At 43.3% G+C, this 22172-nt stretch overlaps 1 protein-coding gene across 1 annotated transcript in view; it reads left to right on the forward strand.

The window, feature by feature from the left end:
- The first annotated feature begins 5218 nt into the window (after window positions 1-5218).
- Window positions 5219-22172, forward strand: part of tox (thymocyte selection-associated high mobility group box) — a 101956-nt gene continuing 85002 nt past the window's right edge. Inside the window, exon 1 of the mRNA XM_034103607.1 lies at window positions 5219-5760. Within this exon, the coding sequence (XP_033959498.1) occupies window positions 5656-5760 (105 nt within the window). The 5' untranslated portion in view covers window positions 5219-5655. The remainder of the gene's footprint in view (window positions 5761-22172) is intronic.

A 22172-nucleotide genomic window follows, 5' to 3' on the forward strand; every position in this document is an offset into this window, starting at 1 on the left:
AATCTTGAAAGGGGTGTGGAAACTAGTCATTATATACAGTCTGTTGTGACAACACAGTCTTTAATGAACTATTAGTAAAGAATAACGAGTAATGAATATACTTTATAGGGATCCTATTAATATCTAATAATAAAATAATAAAATTCAACGTGCTTTAACCACCAGGTGTCCCTTTCTATCAGCTCTGCACCGTTATGGTGTAAATACAGCCTATCTACCAATTGGATCAAATATAAAAGTCAGCCGAATTAGTGTTGATACTGCAAGGAGACGTATTGTGTGAAAAGAAATGTAAGATGTTGTTTAATGGCTGATATATTTATGATCCACGTCACGTTTTCAGTTTTGGCGGCAGTTCTTCCTGTTTGTCTAGAAGTCTTCTCAGCAGGGCTCTATAAATAGAGAACTACGGCAGATATGTAATATTTAATGCAGCCGAACCGTGTATTACAATGCTGTTATGTGATGACTTTCAAAGAGAAAAGCAAGCACACTCGGAATAAAGTTTTATTTTGTTTTTAAAAAACATTTTCAGATTTCACATCACATAAACCCCAAATCCCAGCATGCATTGCGGCTAAACCATCCAATCATCGAGCGGAGGATCTTGCCTACGTCAGTTTCCGGTTTCATTTATCACCGATGTATTTTGTTATTCACACATTCCTTCACATTTACATTTGAATTTGCATTAAAGTATTTCGTGAGGCCTTCTAACATGTTTTTAAATATAACTACGGTTGTAGTTGAAGAGTTTGTAAATTAACATGAACCGAAGCTGTTGCCTGGCAACTCAATCGCACAACGTCACGTCCGTTAATTCCACATCCACACACATGGATTAACATTGATTTAATACATTAATTTAGCCATTGTTTCTGCTAAAAGAGGTGTCGACCAGCTGGGGCAACAAGAAAATTGGCGTAATCGAGTGTGAATATTAAAAAATAAATCATTATATTAATATTGACAATAACAACCGACCGTCGGGGTAGCATTTCCGGTTATTTCTCCAATGGTTAACATGGGTTAACAATACCGTGTAACTGTCACGTTTGAAGGGACGAAATCGTAACATCTTCACGTCTCCCAGCATGGTAAATCGTCACATGTTCACGTCTTGCCGTGATATCGGGTTGAATAAATCAACTGAGAGCTTTTCTTGAGAGGAGATGCTGCAGTAACAACACATTTATCACACCTCACGTTACTCTCTACACTTGTTGGTTGGAAGCAATAGGAAATTATTTTGGATGCCTGCATTCATGGGAGCAGAATAACATTGGCTAAGTCCATTTTTGTCATGATGTCACCGTTTACGTGCCTGCTTCATAAAATCCAAACCATGCGGAAATCCCAACATCGACAACAACAACAATGGCCGATTGTATTGAAGCGATGTTCGCTTTGGTTATCCTCTTACGAAACGAAATGGAAGGCATCGGACGACTTTACAAGGGACGACTTTACAAGGGACGACTTTACTTGGAACTTTACAAACATCACATGCGAAATGCAAGACTTCTTTGTGGTCTTCAGCATCTACTTCAATGACGAATCTGCCCCTGCCCCCGCCTCGACGTAAGAGAGACGTAAGCGACGCCGCCTCTTAGCTCCGAAGCTCTTGCCTCTAGACCGACAATTTTTTGTAGCTGGAAGTGAACCGGATTCCGGAGCTAAGAGGCGGCGCCTCTGCAGTGTGAACAGGAAAAACCGGTACTTTTCAGGCTCCAGCTCCGAGCCGGAGCTGAAAACGCGTTGGTATGAAAGGGGCACAGGGAGACGAGGAGCCGGATTTAAATGCAAGAGCGTCGGAAAAAGTCAAGAAATTTGCGAAAACCGAAAAAAGAAGAAGCATCTGGCTGCATTTCAATGATATTGGAGAAAGCAAAGCTGAGTGCAGGATTTCTAAAATGAAAATAACCTTCAGAGCAGGGTTTTCTTTTTGGTAACCACTCAGCATTTATTGTCAGAGGTGGGAGAAGTTCAGATCTTGTTCTTGAGTAAAATACCAGAGTGTAGGAATACTCGGTTGCAATAAAAAGTCCTGCATTCAAAATGTTACAAGTAAAAGTAGAAAAGTATTATCATCAACATATAGTTAAAGTACCACCTGCAGAGGGATGTAGATTCCGGTGTTCTTTTCCCCATAGAGACCGCCTCGCTGCACATTATCCCTTGCATAAAGATAGATTTTGGGTCCCTTATAACATGTTGTACACAGTGGAAATAAACATTCTGGTCACCTTAACATCAGGGGTCTTATACATTAAACTCCTTCTGAATCAAACCGTCACGGTAGCCTTACCTTACTGATCCCTCTTAAAATAGAAGAAAACACGTTACTTTACCAGCAGAGAGAAAATGTATTATTAAATTATTAATGTGGCTAATAAAGAGCGGTTTGATTATTAAGTATTATCCTGTTGATCGATGTCATTACATTTGGTGAAAAGCACATAAGGACTTGTTTAAGACTCGTTTTGTCAAAGTTTAGAACTGCGGGAAAACTCCCGGTGTTCCCAATGACCAGTCCGCCCCTGCCTGTGGGTGTTTCTCAATCTCGAGTAAAGCTGCTCCAGAGCCACTATTTCAAGCATACTACGTCATCGAGTGCCGCCAAAGTACTGTTCCAATGTCCAACATACTTGGAATTCTGCCGAGCCCGTCGTACTTCGTTTGGAGACATTTCGAGGCTGCGCATGTAGACTCTGCGGTCTTAAAATCCCCACAATACTTTGCGCACGGACCAATTTCCCCAAATCTGTGGCGGAAAATGTAAGGCGGGGCCTCTCATATGACGCAAACCTGCACACTTGCTAGCCTGTTCCATTCTTCGTTTTCCGAGGCTAGGAAGTATTCTTGCCTCGCTTCTGAAGCAAGACGCTCGGAAGACATGTGCTACTAAGCAAGTGTACTCGACATTGAGAAACACCCTCTTCCACAATTCTTTGTTTTCCGAGGCTAGGAAGGATTCTTGCATCGCTTCTGAAGCAAGTGACTCGGAATACATATGCTACCAAGCAAGCGTCCTCAACATTGAGAAACACCCACTCTCTCCTCCTCTAGATGAGCAAAACGGATATGTCGATTATTCTAAAAATAATATCGCTTGCCAACGATGATGCTGCAAAGTGTTATTTAAACAAAACACTGCTGAATGTGTACTTTTAGTTATTCAATCAATGTTTATTTATATAGCCCAATATCACAAATGTTACATTTGTCTCAGTGGTCTTCACAGTGTGTACAGAATATCAGTATGACAATACGACACCCTCTGTCCTTAGACCCTCACATCGTACAAGGAAAAACTTCCAAAGAAAACCCAGTTTAAAGGGAAAAATGGGAGAAACCTCAGGGAGAGCAACAGAGGAGGGATCCCTCTCCCAGGACGGACAGACGTGCAATAGATGCCGTGTGTAAATTGAAAAGATAATACATTTGCAACATAGGTAGTCCAAATGTTTGGAAATGCATGTGTGTATAATAGGAAGATGAATCCACGAGGATATCCATCCAGGACCTATGATCCAGGACCACAGCCACGACTCAAGATCCAGCGCTCGCGATCCAGGACACAGGACCGCAGGATCATCCATGACTCCGGATCCCAGCGTATATTGACACCAAAAAGAAAGACATTTGGGGAAGCTGGGTTAATCGGAACATGAGTGTGCACGGGTATAGACAGAGAGAAGGAAGAAGTAAGATGTCCCCCGACAAACTAAGCCTATATCAGCAAAACTAGGGGCTGAATCTAATCAGCCCTAACTATAAGCTTTATCAAAAAGGAAGGTCTTAAGCGCACTCTTAAAAACGGATAGGGTGTCTGCCGCCCGAACACAAACTGGAAGCTGATTCCACAAATGTGGAGCTTGATAAGAAAAGGCTCTGGCTCCCATTGTACTTTTAAAGATTCTAGGAACAACCAACAACCCTGCATTCTTGGAACGCAATGCCCTAGTAGGACAGTAGGGTATAATGAGTTCTTTAAGGTAAGATGGCGCCTGCCCATTAAGGGCTTTGTAGGCGAGAAGAAGAATTTTAAATTCTATCCTGTGTTCTATAGGGAGCCAGTGTAAGGCAGCCAGAACAGGAGTAATGTGGTCGCTTTTCCTAACTCTGGTTAGTACACGAGCCGCAGCATTTTGAATCAGCTGAAGCGACTTGATTGACTTCTTGGTACTCCCTGATAATAAAGAGTTACAATAATCCAGCCTAGAAGTAACAAATGCATGGACTAGTTTCTCTGCATCGTTTTGAGGCAAGATATGCCTGATTTTTGCAATGTTACGTAGATGGAAGTAGGCGGTCCTTGAAATTGATTTTATGTGGGCGTTAAAGGATAAATCCTGATCAAATATAACACCAAGATTCCTTACAGTCTCACTGGAGGCCAAATTAATGCCATCCATAGTTAGTATGTCTTTAGATAATTTGTTTCGTAGATTCTTCGGGCCAAGTACAATAACTTCAGTTTTGGTCGTGTTTAACATCAACAAGTTTAAGGTCATCCACGTTTTTAAGTCCTTAAGGCAGTCTTGAATTTTATTTAGATGATTAATTTCATCAGGCTTGATTGATAAATATAGTTGAGTATCGTCCGCATAACAATGAAAGTTTACAGAATGATTCCTTATAATATTGCCTAACGGAAGCATATATAATGTGAACAAAATAGGTCCGAGCATTGAGCCCTGTGGCACTCCATGGCTAACTTTGGTTTGCGTGGAAGATTCGTTAACACGTACAAACTGAGAGCGTTCAGATAGATAGGACCTAAACCAGCCTAAAGCAGTTCCCTGTATGCCAACTAAGTGCTCTAGTCTTTGCAATAGGATATCATGGTTGATAGTATCAAATGCAGCACTGAGATCGAGCAAAACAAGAATAGAGACAAGTCCCTTGTCTGAGGCTATTAGAATGTCATTTGTGACTTTAACCAGAGCTGTCTCTGTGCTATGATGTGTTCTAAAGCCAGACTGAAAATCATTGAATTATTGAAAGGAGACGTCAACGTTTCATTAACTTTGTTTCATTCACTTTATCCTTTGCCCACATTTCTCGTTTCTTTACCCGGCCTAAAAACTCGGGCTTTTATTTTTGAAGGAGATGTAGTTCCGGGTTTGTTGTAGCTTACTCCTGCTAGCTTGACGCAGCAGCTCTTTGTATGACTGGTCCGCGAGGCACCTCGGCACCAAGCACACGCGCGGCAGCAGTAGCAGCAGCAGCAGCAGCAGCAGCGGAGGAACATCAGAAAACGAGAGTCCCAAACCGGGACAGACAGGGTCCAACAACGTCCCCTGTCCGAAAACAATACATGCTACAATAGAAGAAGGGAAAACGACAACGAAGTTTGTTTTTAACGCCAGGTATTGAAGAAGTGGCTTTACCGGGAAGTTTTCTCATCGCAGCAGCAGCAACTGGAGCATCTGTCGGAACTCCACTGACTCCATATGCTCGGTTCAGTCTAACGTATCTACTTGAAAACTGCTTTTATTTAAAAAAACAACCGTGTTTCTTTTCATTTTTTTCGCTCAGGGACACGCAGAAAATATCAAACAACGTCAAGGTGTTCAGGCATTCACATAGATAAAAGAAGAGAGAGAACCGAAGGGAGCACAGACGGGAGAAGTGGATGTATTTTGAGCCATGGATGTAACAGTTTACCCGCCTCCTCCTCAGTCTCTGTCAGCGAAAGACCACACCAGGATGGGGCAACAATCCTACCCTGACCCGGCCTTTGGGACCAACAAGGTAAGCACAAAATGAAGGAATTGCACAGGCTACTTGTGTTTCCCATTGTCTGGAGCTGAAAGATTTTAATTACCTTAGCTATCTCATCTCTCTGTATTCGTCTGTCCTGCTTATGCCAATTAAGTGGTAATGCATTGCTTCATTAGGCTCCACTTATTAACGAAGGTACTGAAGGTACCAGTATTTTTATCTGGATCACATCCACTCACTGGATGATACACGGGCTGTATTTGAATCCTCAGTGATGAAATTACACCTTTAATTAAAACTTCACTGGTAATTAAAGTTAATTAAATATGCACAGAATCACATGCACAAGCACATGGTTGGAATAACAAGTAATAATGAGAGGAACATGCATTGTTATCTTTTGGTATGATCAGAATATATATTTATTTACTGGACTCTTGTATCTTATTGGTGCTAATTAAGTTAATTGGAGTATCTATCTATCCATCTATCCATCTATCCATCCATCTATCCATCTATCTATCTATCCATCCATCTATCCATCTATCTATCTATCTATCTATTTATCTATCTATCTATCTATCTATCTATCTATCTATCTATCTATCTATCTATCTATCTATCTATCTATCCATCTATCCATCTATCCATCTATCTATCTATCCATCTATCCATCTATCTATCTATCTATCTATCTATCTAAAAGAGATTTTTCAAAGGTGTCTCTGGGTACCTTGGACACACTTGAGCAGTGGGACCATACTCATTTGACAGTGATGAATTGCTTAATTATTTAACTAGGTGCAACTGATGAGTGCAGCTATTAGGCTAAATGACACATTATTAACTACTCTTCAATCATAGAATTATAAAATGCATTCATGTTGTCGACCGGTTGGAAAATACAATTAAAACCATTTTCCCCTCAGTAATTAATATAGATGGATACATCAAAGTCTATGATAAGTACAAACACATTTTAAATATACTTTATCACTTATTATATTTTAAATAAAGTATTTTGTAACCCACTTTCTTTACCTGTACAATTGTGGACATCTACAGTCATAAGTAACACTAGAGGAATTGATCAGAATTCACATCAGAGCAGAGTACATGAATAAAGAAGATATTAGAAACCAAAAAGCTATCATAAACCCATCATGTGATGTCCAAGTAAAAAGCATTGCTAACTCTACATTGACGTTTGCATTGAACATAACTGTCCCACAGTGGGACCCACACTCAGCCAATTGTTATTAATAATCAGTGCTAACCTGAGGCCCATTCAAAGTTCCAGTACTTTGTGGACCGCTTTCTTCTCTTTTGCCGTCTCCCTCTGCCAGAGTACATTGTCACTGGCGGTGAGTGGCTTGTGGATTATTAACAGTGTGATTCTGCCTTCAGTATACACTGAAAGCATCACTGAGGCTTCTGTTACTGTGTGTTACCTCAGCAACAACAGCCAGATGTGCTGGTTACACACACTTTTACTCGACCCCTTCTTAGTCGAGTAATTGGTTGGTTGGTTTTCATTATGGCACATCTCTGATTTGAAGTCGTGCTTCTGTGTGATTTTCTTTTTCAAATATCTTGAAAACACAACATAGATATTTGGAGACACATTTAGCTGTTTTAATTGTGATTTACAGATGAACCAGTGTCATTCTGACGATACCATTTAATTGATGCCTGACGCAGACCTAATAATGTGTTGTATACATTACTTTAAGCAATACTTGTGTAGTTAAGGGCCCAGCATCAGCTTTGTAGCTGACTGTGACCTCTGACCTCAATAAGGGCTGATTGGGAATGAACAGAATATCTCACCAATATCTGTAAGATCTAAATCATAATAATGTTGTATGTACCATGTTGTACCACCAGCAACTCTTTCAGGTCCAACATGCTGTGCAGACACACACATCAGTGCATTGTGTTCGTCAGAGAGTGTATTTGTTTCAGAACGAGGGAGAGATGGAACACAGAGTGGGGATGTGGAGAGAGCTGTGTGCTGTGGTTGGGGGTAGGGACTGTAGAGAGGGAGAGAGAAGGGGGAGGGTGGGGGTAGGGATGTTGTAGATGAGAGAGAGAGAGAGAGAGAGAGAGAGAGAGAGAGAGAGAGAGAGAGAGAGAGAGAGAGAGAGAGAGAGAGATGGGGGTGGGGCCACTAAGGTTTCTACTATATTTCTCTCTCTGTGTGTTTGATTCACGGCTGCCTGATACAAGAGATCATATTACTGTGTGGGGGAACAGAAATGGAGAGAGACACAGGCTTTTTAAAGAGAGAGAGAGAGAGAAACAGGAAGTAGGAGAGGAAAGTAGGAAGCATAGAAACAAAATGAGAGAAAAAACAAAGAGAGCAGAGTGAGGCTGAGCAAAAATAATAATTGTGTGCGTCATTATTACAAATCAATATTTGATCTGAAATGAGGTAAAACCTCAGTAGTCATCATAATTGACATCCTGTATATCACATTGCCTCGCTATAATACTATTTTTCCTTTATAGTACAGAAGTTACAAATCGGCTCTTTGTCTCATTTAGTGTTGTCACGATACCAACATTTTGGTTTCGATACCGATACCAAGTCAAGAATTGCGATTCCGATTCTTTTTCGATACTTTTCTTAAAAAAAGGGAAACAGTCTTAAATATTATCAGGGATGCAAACTCATCAGGTATGAAAAAGGTGACAAGGATCCGAGCCCCCGACCCCACGGAATATCGGCTTTACAATTAGGAATAACAGATGATTTTAACAGCCAGAACAACTAAAGCAGCAGTGTCAATAATAACAGAAACGCCAAAGAGTCACATCTAATATAAATATATATAAAAGCATTTATTTTAATTGTGTAGCAGTGAGTTTAACATTTTGGCAGCACTGTTGAGCATTTTGAAAATGTATTTTCATGCCTCTGTGCAAGGCTTAGTCTTTCTATCTTTATAGCCACTGGTGTAAAGTAACTAAGTCCATAAACTCAAGTACTACTTGGGTACAATTTTGAGATACTTGTACTTTATTTAAGTATTTCAATGTTTCTTTTGCTACTTTGTACTTCTAATCCACTACAGTTCATGGTACATGGTGTACTTTTACTCCACTACATGTATTAATCCCTTTAGTTACTTCACAGATCTGGATGAATGATGTGAAATATAACCAAGTGTTGAATCAGACTTTAGTTCCACCTGGAGTAAATCCACCAGCTAGCCTGCAGTCTACAAAGGCATTCAGACTAGCTGCACCTTCACCAGTTTTGAGAACACTTTCATGATCAATCATTATAAAACATATCATATATATTATTCTGAAATGGACCAATCAAACAATGACTACTTTTACTGTCGCTAATTTAATACTTTTACTTGAGGAACATTTTGAATTCAGTACTTTTACTGTAACAGAGTATTCCTACACTCTGGTGCTTCTAGTACAAGACCTGAGTACTTCTACTTTTACTGTCGCTACTTTAACTATATTTTGATGATAATACTTTTGTACTTTTATTTGGGAACATTTTGATTGCAGGATTGTTCCTACATTCTGGTACTTCTACTTTAACTCAAGTACAAGACCTGGGTACTTCTACTTTTACTCAAGTACAAGATATATACTTATACCACCTCCGTTTATAGCCTATGAAAACAACTAATAGAAAACGAAGGCTAAAGCTAACGTTAGCAGATAGTGATGCTAGTTTGCTAGTTAAGTTTGCTCAACGATAATATTGCGACAGAAACACTTTTCAGTGCACATCACGCTCTGCTGCTCCGACAGGGAGCTCTGCTCTGAACACCTGAACGGCCCGTTCACAGACTTCTGGCGTCTTTTTTGTCAACAAGCCGAGGCGCAGCGGCAGTTGCACTCCCACTTGCAGCCATGCTTCTCGTTTTCTCACATGCTCTGGCAGCTAGCGCGTGGCCGCGTGCACGAGAGAGGGGAGGGACTTAGAGCGTGCTTGAGAGGAGCGGGACTGCAGGCACAGCTGCAGTGCAGGGAGTGGAAACAGAGCGCTGAACACACACGGCTCTTATTAAAACGGCGCTTTTTCACGGGAGTACTTTTCCCCATCATTCTTAAAGTACCGATACTAATGAAACGGAGGAATCGTACCGTTTTTAACGGCAGGGTATCGCGGTACCTTTCAAGTATCGGTACACCGTGCAACACTAGTCTCATTACAAAAAGGACTCTCTGATGCTGTGTGAGGTGATGTGGAATGTGTTCAGGTTTAAGGGAAACAAGTTCAACTGTGAGTAAACTATAGAGCTGTTCCAAATGTCACTGCTTTTACATTTAGCTCTCCCTCCACTGGAATTTAATACAAAATATATGAAGAATATCAGTGAATCTATCGGAATCTGCAACAATCCTGACAGGATTTGAGTGAAAGCTCAGAGGAACGTCTTTGTGGACAACGTCAGTTTAAAAAAGTTCAGTCATAGTCTGAAAATGTTGTTGAACATGGTGGCAATTATGTCAGGCAAACACATGCTGTGTACATCTTCACATTTTAACCACTCTTCTATTGGTTATTGAAAACATATGAAGTATATATTACTACTCTATACATGTCTCTCTATTGCCCTGATAAATTACTCAGTGATATTTTAGCATACATGTAATCATAAAATCATAAAATAGTGTCAGACTGGAGGCTGGTTGGATGAACAAAATGAGTGAACCACGCTGAGCTCTGATTGGATGACAGAATGAGCCACCGCAGATGTGAAGAGGAGCAATTCATTTGACACAGACATATTAATTAATTGAAACTTTGTAATATCATGAGGGAACTTAAGCATCTGTTTAAAATCACACAGATATCTGGTGGAAAAGGAAACTATTGAATTAAACCTTGTGAAAGAAAGGACATTAGAAAAGGAGAAGAGAGAGATGGGATGAACCATGGGTGTAAAGCCTCTTTCAAACCAAACTGACACCAAAGAACACGTCCCGGCGAAACGTCGCCTCACGTCGCCTCACGTCGCCTCACGTCGCCTCACGTCGCCTCACGTCGCCTCACGTCGCCTCACGTCGCCTGCGTCGCCTCACGTCGCCTGCGTCTTGGCCATGTGTCGCACTGGAACACACCGCAAAGACTTCAGCCGACGGACACACCAATCTGAGTTGGGCGACACGACGCTCATTGACGGCCTGACATCTATCGACGCCGAAAAATCGACTTCGTGTGTAAGGAGCTTTAGAGGAAGGGTGAGAGAGAGAGGCAGAGAGAGAGGGCTAATGTAAACATGATGATTGTGAAAGCTTGGTGAGGTATTTCTAAAGAAAATAGAGAGGAAGAGAGAACAGGCAGGAACAAAGACGGCTTCAGTGAAGAAGAGGAGAATATAGGAGAACAGCAAAAAGTCAGGGAGCATGATGAGATTTTGAGAAATGTAGAGAAGCTCAGAGGAACAGTTATATTGAATAGTGGACGGATGAGAAAAAGCCATCAAGTGCAGATAGAACTATAAAGGGATTTCCACACCAGTAACCATAACTATAGATGTCATTATATTATACATATCAGCAATAGCTGATTTCTGATCATAGGGAGGCGAGACTGTTGTCATAAGGCTTCCTGAAGTTATTCTATATAGCCTACCTGCTAGCATTAGCCTTTATAATTATTTCTTAATTTACGTAAATAATAATATCTAAACACTCTTCAGTGAATTAAGGTTGAGCCCAATTGCATGGATGTGTATTTATTAGGGCTGTCAAGTTAACGCGTTAATAACGCGTTAACGCAAAAAAAAATTAACGCCACTAATTATTTTAACGCGATTAACGCATGTGTATTTTTTTTCCTCGGCCGTCCCGTAGTTTCAGAGCGCATCGAGTTTAAAATACCATCTGCTGACAGCACCGCTCCTGCCGCCCGCTTGTGGCAGACCACACTTCCACGCTCACCGGCAGGCACCGACTGGCCATCGGGAGGACCGGGAGGGTGTGTGTAATGTGGCCCGAGCGAGCGAGAGAGAGACCTTACGTGCTTGTTGTTGTTAGCATCTGGTGCTAGCTAGCTGCGCTAACGGATATAAGGAGCTGTTTAAATGAAAACAGAGGAGCGACATTTCGCCACAACTGCACCGAGCACTTGACTTTATGCAGGAAGCCAGACAGTGGGACATTGTACGAAAAGTCAGCACACTCATGATTGCAGCATCCAGGCAGCTCCCGTTCGAGCATATGCCTTGAGTTGCACATAGCTCCCACACACACACACACACACACACACACACACACGCACACACACACACACACACACACGCACGCACGCACGCACGCACGCACACACACACACACACACACACACACACACACACACCATTTGTATTGAATGAGAGAGGTTCCAGGTTGTTGTGTTTAATATTCATGAGAATATTTGTCATTGTTCAAATGATAATAAACATCAGCATAAAGCATATTTGTCCACTCATATATTGATAAGAGTATTAAAAACTTGAAAAATATTCCTCTAAGGTACATTTAGAACAGATAAAAAATGTGCGATTAATTTGCGATTAATCGCGATTAACTATGGACAATCATGCGATTAATCGCGATTAAATATTTTAATCGACTGACAGCCCTAGTATTTATTAAGGGTGTAACGGTTCCAGGGTTTCCCACACATAGACTATACTTGGGCGGGCCGCCCAGGTATATTAACGGCCGCCCAAGTATATTTCGTACGGAGCCCCTAAAGGGACATGAAGAAAAAAAAAAAAAAAACAGAGGGAGAAAAAAAAAGTCAGGATAACGAGTTCGTATCTCGTGCGCACAAGATAGTAACTCGTGCGCACGAGATACTTTCTGGTGCGCACGAGATACTAACTCGTGCGCACGAGAAAGTTTCGGGTGAGCACGAGAAAGTTTCTCATGGTCACCAGAAAGTATCTCGTACTTTTTATTTTTGAGAAAGTTACCGGTGCGCCAAGGAGGAAGTGAAGCGCACAGGACACAACCATTTAATTGCAGACTGTTATGTTTACGTGGGGAAATGACAGTGCATACATTATTTGAGATATATATCGTACTTAGACTTCACTTTAAGGACATTTCGGCCAGGGGTGTGTGGTCACTCCAGGAGGCAGCGGGACGTGTAACTCAGAGAAGAGCAGCACCAGCGCTCAAAGAGCTTTTACGCACCGCCTACACTGTGTTTACCTTCATTGAACAGCTATACATGATGGGCGGACTGGGACTACAAATCAGCCCGGGACTCGCACCCAGCCCAGCCCACGTAAACTGTCAACGGGCGGCCCACTTCGGTACCGGCCCAATGGGATTCGTCCCGAACGTCCCGATGGCCAGTCCGCCACTGGCTGTGTGTGTGTGTGTGTGCGTGTGTGTGTGTGTGTGTGTGTGTGTGTGTGTCTGTGTGTGTGACAGCTGCGGGCAGCAGGTACTCTGAGAGTCACGGACATTAATTCATAGATCAAAGCAGACTGGTTTACAGACTCTCCTGTTTTTTGCCAATCCGGTGCCAACCAATAGCTCTACACCCCTGGCCGAAATGTCCATACAATTAAGTCATTTCCCCACGTAAACATAAAAGTCTGCAATTAAATGGTTGTCTCGTGTTCCACTTCCTCCTTGGTGCATCGGTAACTTTCTCAAAAAAATAAAGTCAGGATAACGGATTCGTTTCTCGTGCGCACGAGAAACGAATCCGTTATCCTGACTTTATTTTTTTTTGTCTCTCTCTTTTTTTTTTTTTTCCATGTCCCTTTCGGGGCTCCGTAAATTCGGGACCCATTTAGGTTTTTCTTTTTTTAATAATTTTTTTTTTTAATAATAATTTTTGTATTCGTCCGTGCCCGCAACGCCATCTGCGATCGATTAACTTGTGGACAATGATCCCTCACTCTCTTGCTCTGATCTCGCCTCCTTCTGGCCTGTTAAGTGGCCTGCCTCACACAGGGTGACTGCCTGTCCACATGATGTGGCCTGCCGACATGGCCACTGTCATACAGATCATAAATCAAAGCCCTTGATTGGTCTCTGTGTGTCATTCAAGCTCGGGATAACCTCAGCTCAGGTGAGGTAAAGGACTCTCTGAGTGTTTAGAAAGTTAACTTAGTCTAAGTTCTCAGTGGGTCTCAAACGGTGTGGTCACCATTTATGTAAACACATATTTCCATTTGAGAGGGTAGTGATTGGTCTAATGCAGTGGTTCCCAACCTGTAAGGCAATACATGATTGTCACTAAAGCCTTGTCTCTAGGGATGCACGGTATTGGGTTTTTGAAACCGATACCGATAACTTCCTGCTTCTCAAGACCGATACCGATAACCGATAATAAAAAAAGATTTACACCACTAATTATTTTAACACGATTATGTATTTTTTTTCCTTGGCCGCCCCGTAGTTTCAGAGCGCATCGAGTTTAAAGTACCATCTACAAGCTGATGCTGACAGCCCCACTCCTGCCGCCCGCTTGTGGCAGACCACACTTCCACGCTCACCGGCAGGCACCGACTGGCCATCTGGAGGACCGGGAGGGTGCGTGTATGTGTGGCCCGAGCGAGCGAGAGAGAGACCTTACGTGCATTGTTGTTGTTAGCATCTGGTGCTAGCTAGCTGCGCTAACGGATATAAGGAGCTGTTTAAATGAAAACAGAGGAGCGACATTTCGCCACAACTGTGCCAAGCACTTGACTTTATGCAGGAAGCCAGACAGTGGGACATTGTACGAAAAGTCAGCACACTCAGCACGGATAGTGCACAACATGATTGCAGCGTCCAGGCAGCTCCGGTTCGAGCATATGCCTTGAGTTGCACATAGCTCCAACGCGCTAGCACACACACACACTCACACACACACACACACACACACACACACACACACACACACACACACACACACACACACACACACACACACACACACACACACACACACACACACACACACACACACACACACACACACACACACACACACACACACACACACACACACACACACACACACACACACACACACACACACTTTGTATTGTATTATTGTCTTCGTACGCTTTTAACACACCATCGTAGCGATGGCGATGTTTCAGGTGACTGATCAGGTTCGAAGTATTAGAGAGCACTGGATTTGTGAATAACTCCCTTCTTCCTAAACCACAGTACTGGCAAAACGGGAGGAGCCGAGTGAAAAACAAGCGCCCCTCATCCCAATCCACCCACACACATCGGGGCTATTAATACTGGTATCGGGTTTATCGGGATGACGTCATAATTCCTAATATCGGACGTGCATCCCTACTTGTCTCTACATTACAATAAAATATAAAAAATAATTGATTAATTAATTTTAATAAAAATTCAAGTTAGTATTAAAGGCATAAAAAGAAAGAAATGTATAATTTTCATTTCACAAGGTTGGGAACCCCTGGTCTAATGGATAGTGAGGTGGGCTGAAGATCGGAAGGCTGTGAGTTCAAATCCCGCCAGGAACACCACCACTAGTGTGCCCTTGAGTAAGGCATTTAGCCCTTAGTTACTCCAGGGAGAATGTCCCTGTCATTATAAGTCGCTTTGGATAAAAGCGTCAGCTAAATGAAATGTAATGTGATTAGTAAAATATGAATAAATAAATAAAAAGTTAACTAGGTGAAAAATGGTAAGATACAATTTTAAAACTTGTTGAGAGAAAACTAGTCTTTGCTGCTGCCTCAAAGAGGAGCAGGGGGGAGAGGAGGGAGACAGGAGAGGCTGATTCAGGAGCACAGACACACTCACAACTATAAATGAACCAAAAATAAATTAATAAACAAGTTTCAGTGTTTTTTTCATATTGGAAAGGGTATGTTATTGGTTATGGCCATGATTTTATGATTATTGAAATGTATACAGTTCTGTTTAATATAGGTGTTTCCATAGATCTAGTCTCTTTATTTTCCCCTCAAAATGCACCAGATTGATGCATTTAACTCCAAAATAAAAAATAAAATCTTACCGGGGGGCATGCCCCTGGACCCCCTAGAGCAGTGGTACTCAACCTTGTCCTAATCAGGAGCCACATTGACGAAAAAATATTTTTGCAAGAGCCACAATCCAAAAACGCTCCTTTCCTCCCTGAAACCATTATGCATTTGAGAATATGGATAATAGTAATATGTTACTAAGGAATGAAAAGCATAATGTACAGTGCAATAACTGTGATTTATTATTTTCACTGCAACCACAAAACACACATTGCTGACTGCCCATAACAACAGATAACAGACAGCATGTTTACTGATCATCACAGGATGCCTCTGTCGCTCTTTCACTCGTATTAGTGTGGAATACGTTTATTTGAGCAGTTCGGTTCTGTTTGAGTCTCGCCAGCTTTTCCGCCCTCAACTCTCCACCTTTCGGAAAGTCGGTACTGAACTTCGGGTGTTTTGTGTCGTGATGGCGCTGCAAATTGGACCTTTTAAATTGTGAAATGACGTTGTCAGATGCATTTTCCCGAACCGGTGGAGACGAAGAAAAACTCGAGTTCCCAGTCCTCTTTAAATGTTCGATATTCCTCTTCATATTTTCGTTCGGAAAATGTAAGGCGAGGCCTCTCATATGAAGCACACTTGCTAGCCTGTTCCACTCTTTGTTTTCCGAATGCCAGGAAGTATTCTTGCCTCGCTTCTGAAGCAAGACACTCGGAAGACATGTGCTACCAAGCAAGCGTACTCGAGATTGAGAAACAACCTCTGAGAATCCTGCGCTACATTTTATTACCGTCACACTCGGGACTTGGTGTTTACCTGTAGAGTAAACTCATAACATAATAATAAATCTGCTGTACACTGTCAGTAGGCAGACTGAACTTACTGTATGTGATGATCACTGGCAGGCCGCCATGTCATAAACAGGATGATCCTCTCCACAACAAACCCTCCAGGCAATGCTTCTATTTCAAACCAACAATTCTTGTCAGTCAGGATTAGAAAAATTCATTAAAATGGATTCGTCAGTAAATGTGAAATGGTCTGTCATAATCTACAGTTAAATAATCAGCTTGTGTGCATGAATACTTGTTGTGATATAGCAGCAGAAGGATTGCCAAATGCCAACATTGTAACAGTAATAATCCACAAATGTACCAAATTAATCGAATAATTTGTCAATAACATACACTGTAATGTTCCATGTGGCAAGTTAGCTAGCTCTCAAACTAACTACTTTGTTCGTCATAGAGAGGGGGAGCCGTTCGGCAGCGTTTCCACCAGGGGGGCGTCTTGCCATCATTTGACGCTCTTATTCAGCTCAGAACGCCCTAAACTCGAGCCGAGGGCGTCCAAAAAAATAAATAATTTGAGAGAAGATCGAGAGTTTTTATCGCTTTAAATGAAGAAAAGTAGGGATGTCCGATCACCTTTTTTTGCTCCCGATCCGATTCCGATCATTTGATTTTGACAATCTGCCGATACCGATTTTTCCCGATCCGATCTTTATGCAATGCATTAAAAGAAAAAAAAGGTAAGAGATAACGGCTGGTCATCCAACATGATGAATTCAGCTATCTTGGCTGTTATTGTTTTGGCCTTTTCACTGTTCTGAGGCAGTTTCTCTTTCCTTTTAAAAGTCTCTGAAAGTGTCGGTTGTTTCAGTGCCGTTACCTGAGTGGCCGCTGTGTACTCGTCGTGTTGTTGTTGGTGTTTGTTTCTCAGGTGGTGTATTAGATTGGTCGTGTTGAACGTAGCTCTGTTCTTTCCACCACACGGAACCTCCGCCTTGCAAACATTGCATCTGGCTGTTACCAGGGCTCTCGACTAACTTTGTTCCCCATCCTCCCGGAACCGTCCCGAAATTAATGTGGACCATCCCGAGTTTAAAAATGTTAGTTTTTCTACATTATCATTAGTTAAAATCATTCAAAGTGACCTTTAACATAAATAAAACATCATACAAATCATTAGATGATAATTCATCAACCTTTTTATTTGAGTAAATCATTCAATCACATAAACAAAGGCCAAATATATTTAAACAAACACACAAACAAGAAAATTACTCTAATATTGAATCCAATCAAGTCCCATCCAATTAACAAACAATCCAACACTGTCCTGAAGACAGAACCCAGAGTAACCACTAACCAGGATGACAGTCTGTAACACAGTCAGGAGACCTTTACAAACGGCCCCGCCCCCTCGCACACAGACGGGAGAGAGAGATCTCGTCTGGATTGGAAAGCTCGAAAATACATCATAGACGCATGTTGTAGTCTTGCATATTAGAAACGGAGTTGGTGAAACTAAAACTGCGATATAATGTGTATGTAGCAATAATACATATGACATATATTTTTTAAATGTCTCCAGTACCGTCTGTCTTTAATAATTCTGTCTTTAATAATTCCGGCCCGGGGTATGTTTAATACCGGGGCTCGGTACCCATCCCTACATGGGGAGAGGCGCAGCATATTGCTAAGGACTAAATACGATGGAGAGTTCTCTCCTCAGCCTTATTACCCATAGGGGATGAAGAGGAGTAAGTAAATAAAGAGGCCGGCGCTCCAGGGTCTGGTTCTGCTGTGCGTTTTTGTGATGTAACGGTAAAACATTTCATAATTCCTCCACGGGATGCCATTGTACATCACTCAACCTGCGAAATACACACTCAGTACATAGCTAGACCCGCACATTTGCGGGCCAGGAATTCGTGGGCACAGCTGTAGCTACATGTGTGTGTATTTTGCGGATTTCTACATGTTTTGCATGTGTGTTTATGTTGACAAGGAGGTTTAATAACTGTGTGCTACACAAAACGTGCAGTCGGTTTCATTTTCATCGCCGTTTGTAGTAGAGTTAGCAGGGTATTTTTATTTTAACTCTCGTCCCAAATTCGTCCCAAAATTATTTTTTATCCTCCCCGACTATTACGTAACCATTGACTGTTAGCAGGCTCAATGTCGAGTCAAGGCAACATAATAAAGGAGACGGTAGCCGAAGTAGTCAAAAGAAGAATTTAATTAATAATTACCACCATGGTTGGACAAAGGAAATATAAAGTAATGACAGACAAGAACACGTACTGCACAGACAGGATCAGCCACAGACAAAGGGGAAAGCAGAATCCTTATACATGAGGTAATGACGAGACAAGACACACCTGGGTTAATTACAAATGGGTACACCTGGAGGAGAAACGATAAGGACTACAAAACCATAACAGGAAACTACAGCTAGACATGACACATCACACTAGGAGCGCCTGATCAGGGCACAAACACATAACACCCCCACACCCAACTTTATGTCCATAACCCCAAGGCGAAATGGGGGAATGAACATAAACAGCGGCCATAACCCCCACACCACCTCAAGGATAAATAGCACCCCCTCACCCTGTCTACAGCCGTGATAGCGCGTCAGCCAACACATTGTCCTTGCCCTTGACGTGAACCACGTCAACATCAAAGGCCTGCAGGAAAAGGCTCTAGCGCATTAGCCGCTGGTTCGAATTCCGCATCCTGCCTATAAAGACCAACGGGTTGTGGTCGGTGTATATTTTAATCGGTACCTGGGATGAACCGACATACACCTCGAAATGGGAGAGAGCCAAAATCAAGGCCAAAGCCTCCTTTTCAATTGTGGAATAGCGCCGCTGGTGTATATTAAACTTTTTAGAAAAATACGACACCGGATGTTCTATACCCCCGTCATCGTCCTGCAGAAGTACCGCGCCTGCGCCCAGCTCACTAGCATCCACAGCCAACTTGAAAGGCTTTGTGAACACAGGCGCTGCGAGGACAGGAGCACTGACCAGGATGGACTTTAATTGCTGAAACGCAAAAGTGCACCTAGGCGTCCACTGAAATGGGATCTTCGGGCTCAAGAGATCTGTGAGGGGAGAAGCTACCGCTGAGAAGTTCCTGCAAAAACCCCTATAATACCCCGTCATCCCCAGAAAACACCGGAGGTCCCGACGTGTAGCAGGCTCTGGAAAGCCAAGTATCGCCTCCACCTTGGAGTGGACAGGGCGGACCTCCCCTGTGTGTCACTCAGATGTGTCCTCGCTAGTTCACATGCCCTCTTCAGCTTCTCCCTAAAGCCACAGACATAGTCTAACAGGTTCTTCGGCTCGCTCTCCCCCAACCACTTCTCCCTCAGCAGCTTAAGCGGTCCCCTAACCGAATGCGCAAATACCAGCTCTGCAGGACTGAATCCCAAAGATTCCTGCACCACCTCCCTTGCGGCAAACAACATTAAATGAACCCCTTCATCCCAGTCGTCCTTCGTGTCACGACAGAACGCCCGAAGCATTGTTTTTAGCGTGGAGTGGAACCTTTCCAAAGCCCCCTGGGATTGTGGGTGATATGGGCTAGAGAAACTATGCGATATATCCAGCTGCTTTAAAACCTGCGAGAAGATGCGGGATAAAAAATTCGTACCTTGGTCGGACTGTACCACGCGAGGCAAACCAAAAACGGAGAAAAACCTCACCAAGGCCTGTGACACTGTTTTGGCCGTTATCCGTTTCAGCGGAATTGCTTCCGGAAACCGTGTGTTGGCACACATAATGGTCAAAAGAAAGCTATTACCTGCCTTGGTTCTAGGGAGTGGACCTACACAATCAATGATAACCCTCTCAAAAGGTTCCCCCACTGCCGGGATAGGGTAGAGTGGCGCCGGTGGAATGACCCCATTAGGTTTACCCACCACCTGACACGTTGAACACCCCCTGCAGTGCTGCACCACATCCCGTTTCAACCCTGGCCAAAAAAATTGACGCAGCACTCTATCATACGTCTTATTGACCCCCAGATGTCCTGCGAGCCTGTGATCGTGAGCCAAACACAGAATATCGTGACGGTATTTAAACGGAACCACAACCTGCGTCACCACATTTCAATCATTCTCCGCTGACGCGTCGAGGCTAGGAGACCATTTACGCAGCAATACCCCGTCCCTCAGGATATAGCAACTTTTAGAAACCTCACTCTCTCCCACTCCTGCTGTGTTCACAAAAAGGCCTGACAGGCTTGGATCTCTACCCTGTTCCGCGATAAGCTCCTCACGAGCAAAAGAAAACCCAGCCGCGCTACTGGCAGACTCACACGAGGAAGTAGAGGGCAGTAAAGGGCTGAGACCGGCTGGAATAGATGGAAGAACAGCATCACCTTCAAGAGGGGCAATTTCAGGAACAAACTGAGATGATGACCACAAGTCGGGTTGCCCCGGGAGTGCCCCCTCCACCTCAGGCCCCCGTGGTACTGCACCCTGGGGATTATCCATAAGTGGGTCACGACACTCAGGCACCCCGTTAACAGTCGCTATGATGGTATCAAACAAGTCCACGTCATCCTTTTCCTCGGCCAGAGCCTTAATACCCATGGCCCGCGTGACTGTACATGAGGAGAACACTCTCGGATACGCATCCGCCAGGACGTCCACCGCCCCAGACTCTGCTGGCACACAAGTCACATCTGCCTTCACGAGGACCCTACCCCCTGCCAGATCATTCCCGAGAATTAATGATACGCCCTCGACAGGAAAACAATTTTCCACCCCAATTACCACTGGCCCCGACACCAACTCAGATGTAAGATGGATAGTGTGAAGCGGAACTTCCATGACATGCATCCCAAAAGACCTGACAGTCATCCCAGCATCCACCTCTGAACCACTGTCAAAAGGCAGCACATCTCTCCGAATAAATGACTGGGACGCAGCCGTATCCCTTAATATGGTCACAGGAACCTTCACCCCTTCGCCGGACAAGGATACAAACCCCTCACTGATGAACGGTAAGTACGCTTTCATATCCTCACCCCTTTGGGCATCCCTACTCAGAGATGTGTGTGTGGGTGTGGGTGTCATTATCAACGATATTTGTTTACTGGGACGGGTAAGGGCAAAACAGTTCTCCTTTATGTGGCCTTTTTTACCACAGTGGTAACACTCACGCATTTCTCCCCTCATTCCCCGCTCAGCAACCTGGCCCACACTGCCACCGCCAGAGGCCACAGGCCTGTCACCCAAGTCCCACCTCGGTCTACTCTCCACCCTGCGCACAGGATAATTAGGTCTGTCAAAGAGCACTTTGTGCGTCAACACGAACTCATCCGCCAGGCTCGCAGCCACCGAGCACTCAGTCACCTTATGTTCATTAATGTACATCGCCACATTATCGGGCAAACAATAGGACTTAAACTCCTCAAGAAGCACGAGTTCCCGCATCTTAACCAAAGTGTCCACCTTCTCCGACGCGCACCAACGATCAAACAACAGCCCCTTCTCGTAAGCAAACTCCACGTAGGTTTGCACATTGTTCTTTCTAAGAGCGCGAAACCTCTGCCTATACGCCTCCGGCACAAGCTCGTAAGCCCTAAGGATAGCAGCCTTCACCACGGCGTAATCCTGGGTGTTTGGGCAAAGTGACGCGTAAACGTGTTGTGCTTTCCCGGTGAGTGCGCTCTGGAGAAGTACTGTCCA

This window comes from Pseudochaenichthys georgianus, chromosome 17 (assembly GCF_902827115.2).
Source record: "Pseudochaenichthys georgianus chromosome 17, fPseGeo1.2, whole genome shotgun sequence".
Classification (NCBI taxonomy): domain Eukaryota; kingdom Metazoa; phylum Chordata; class Actinopteri; order Perciformes; family Channichthyidae; genus Pseudochaenichthys; species Pseudochaenichthys georgianus.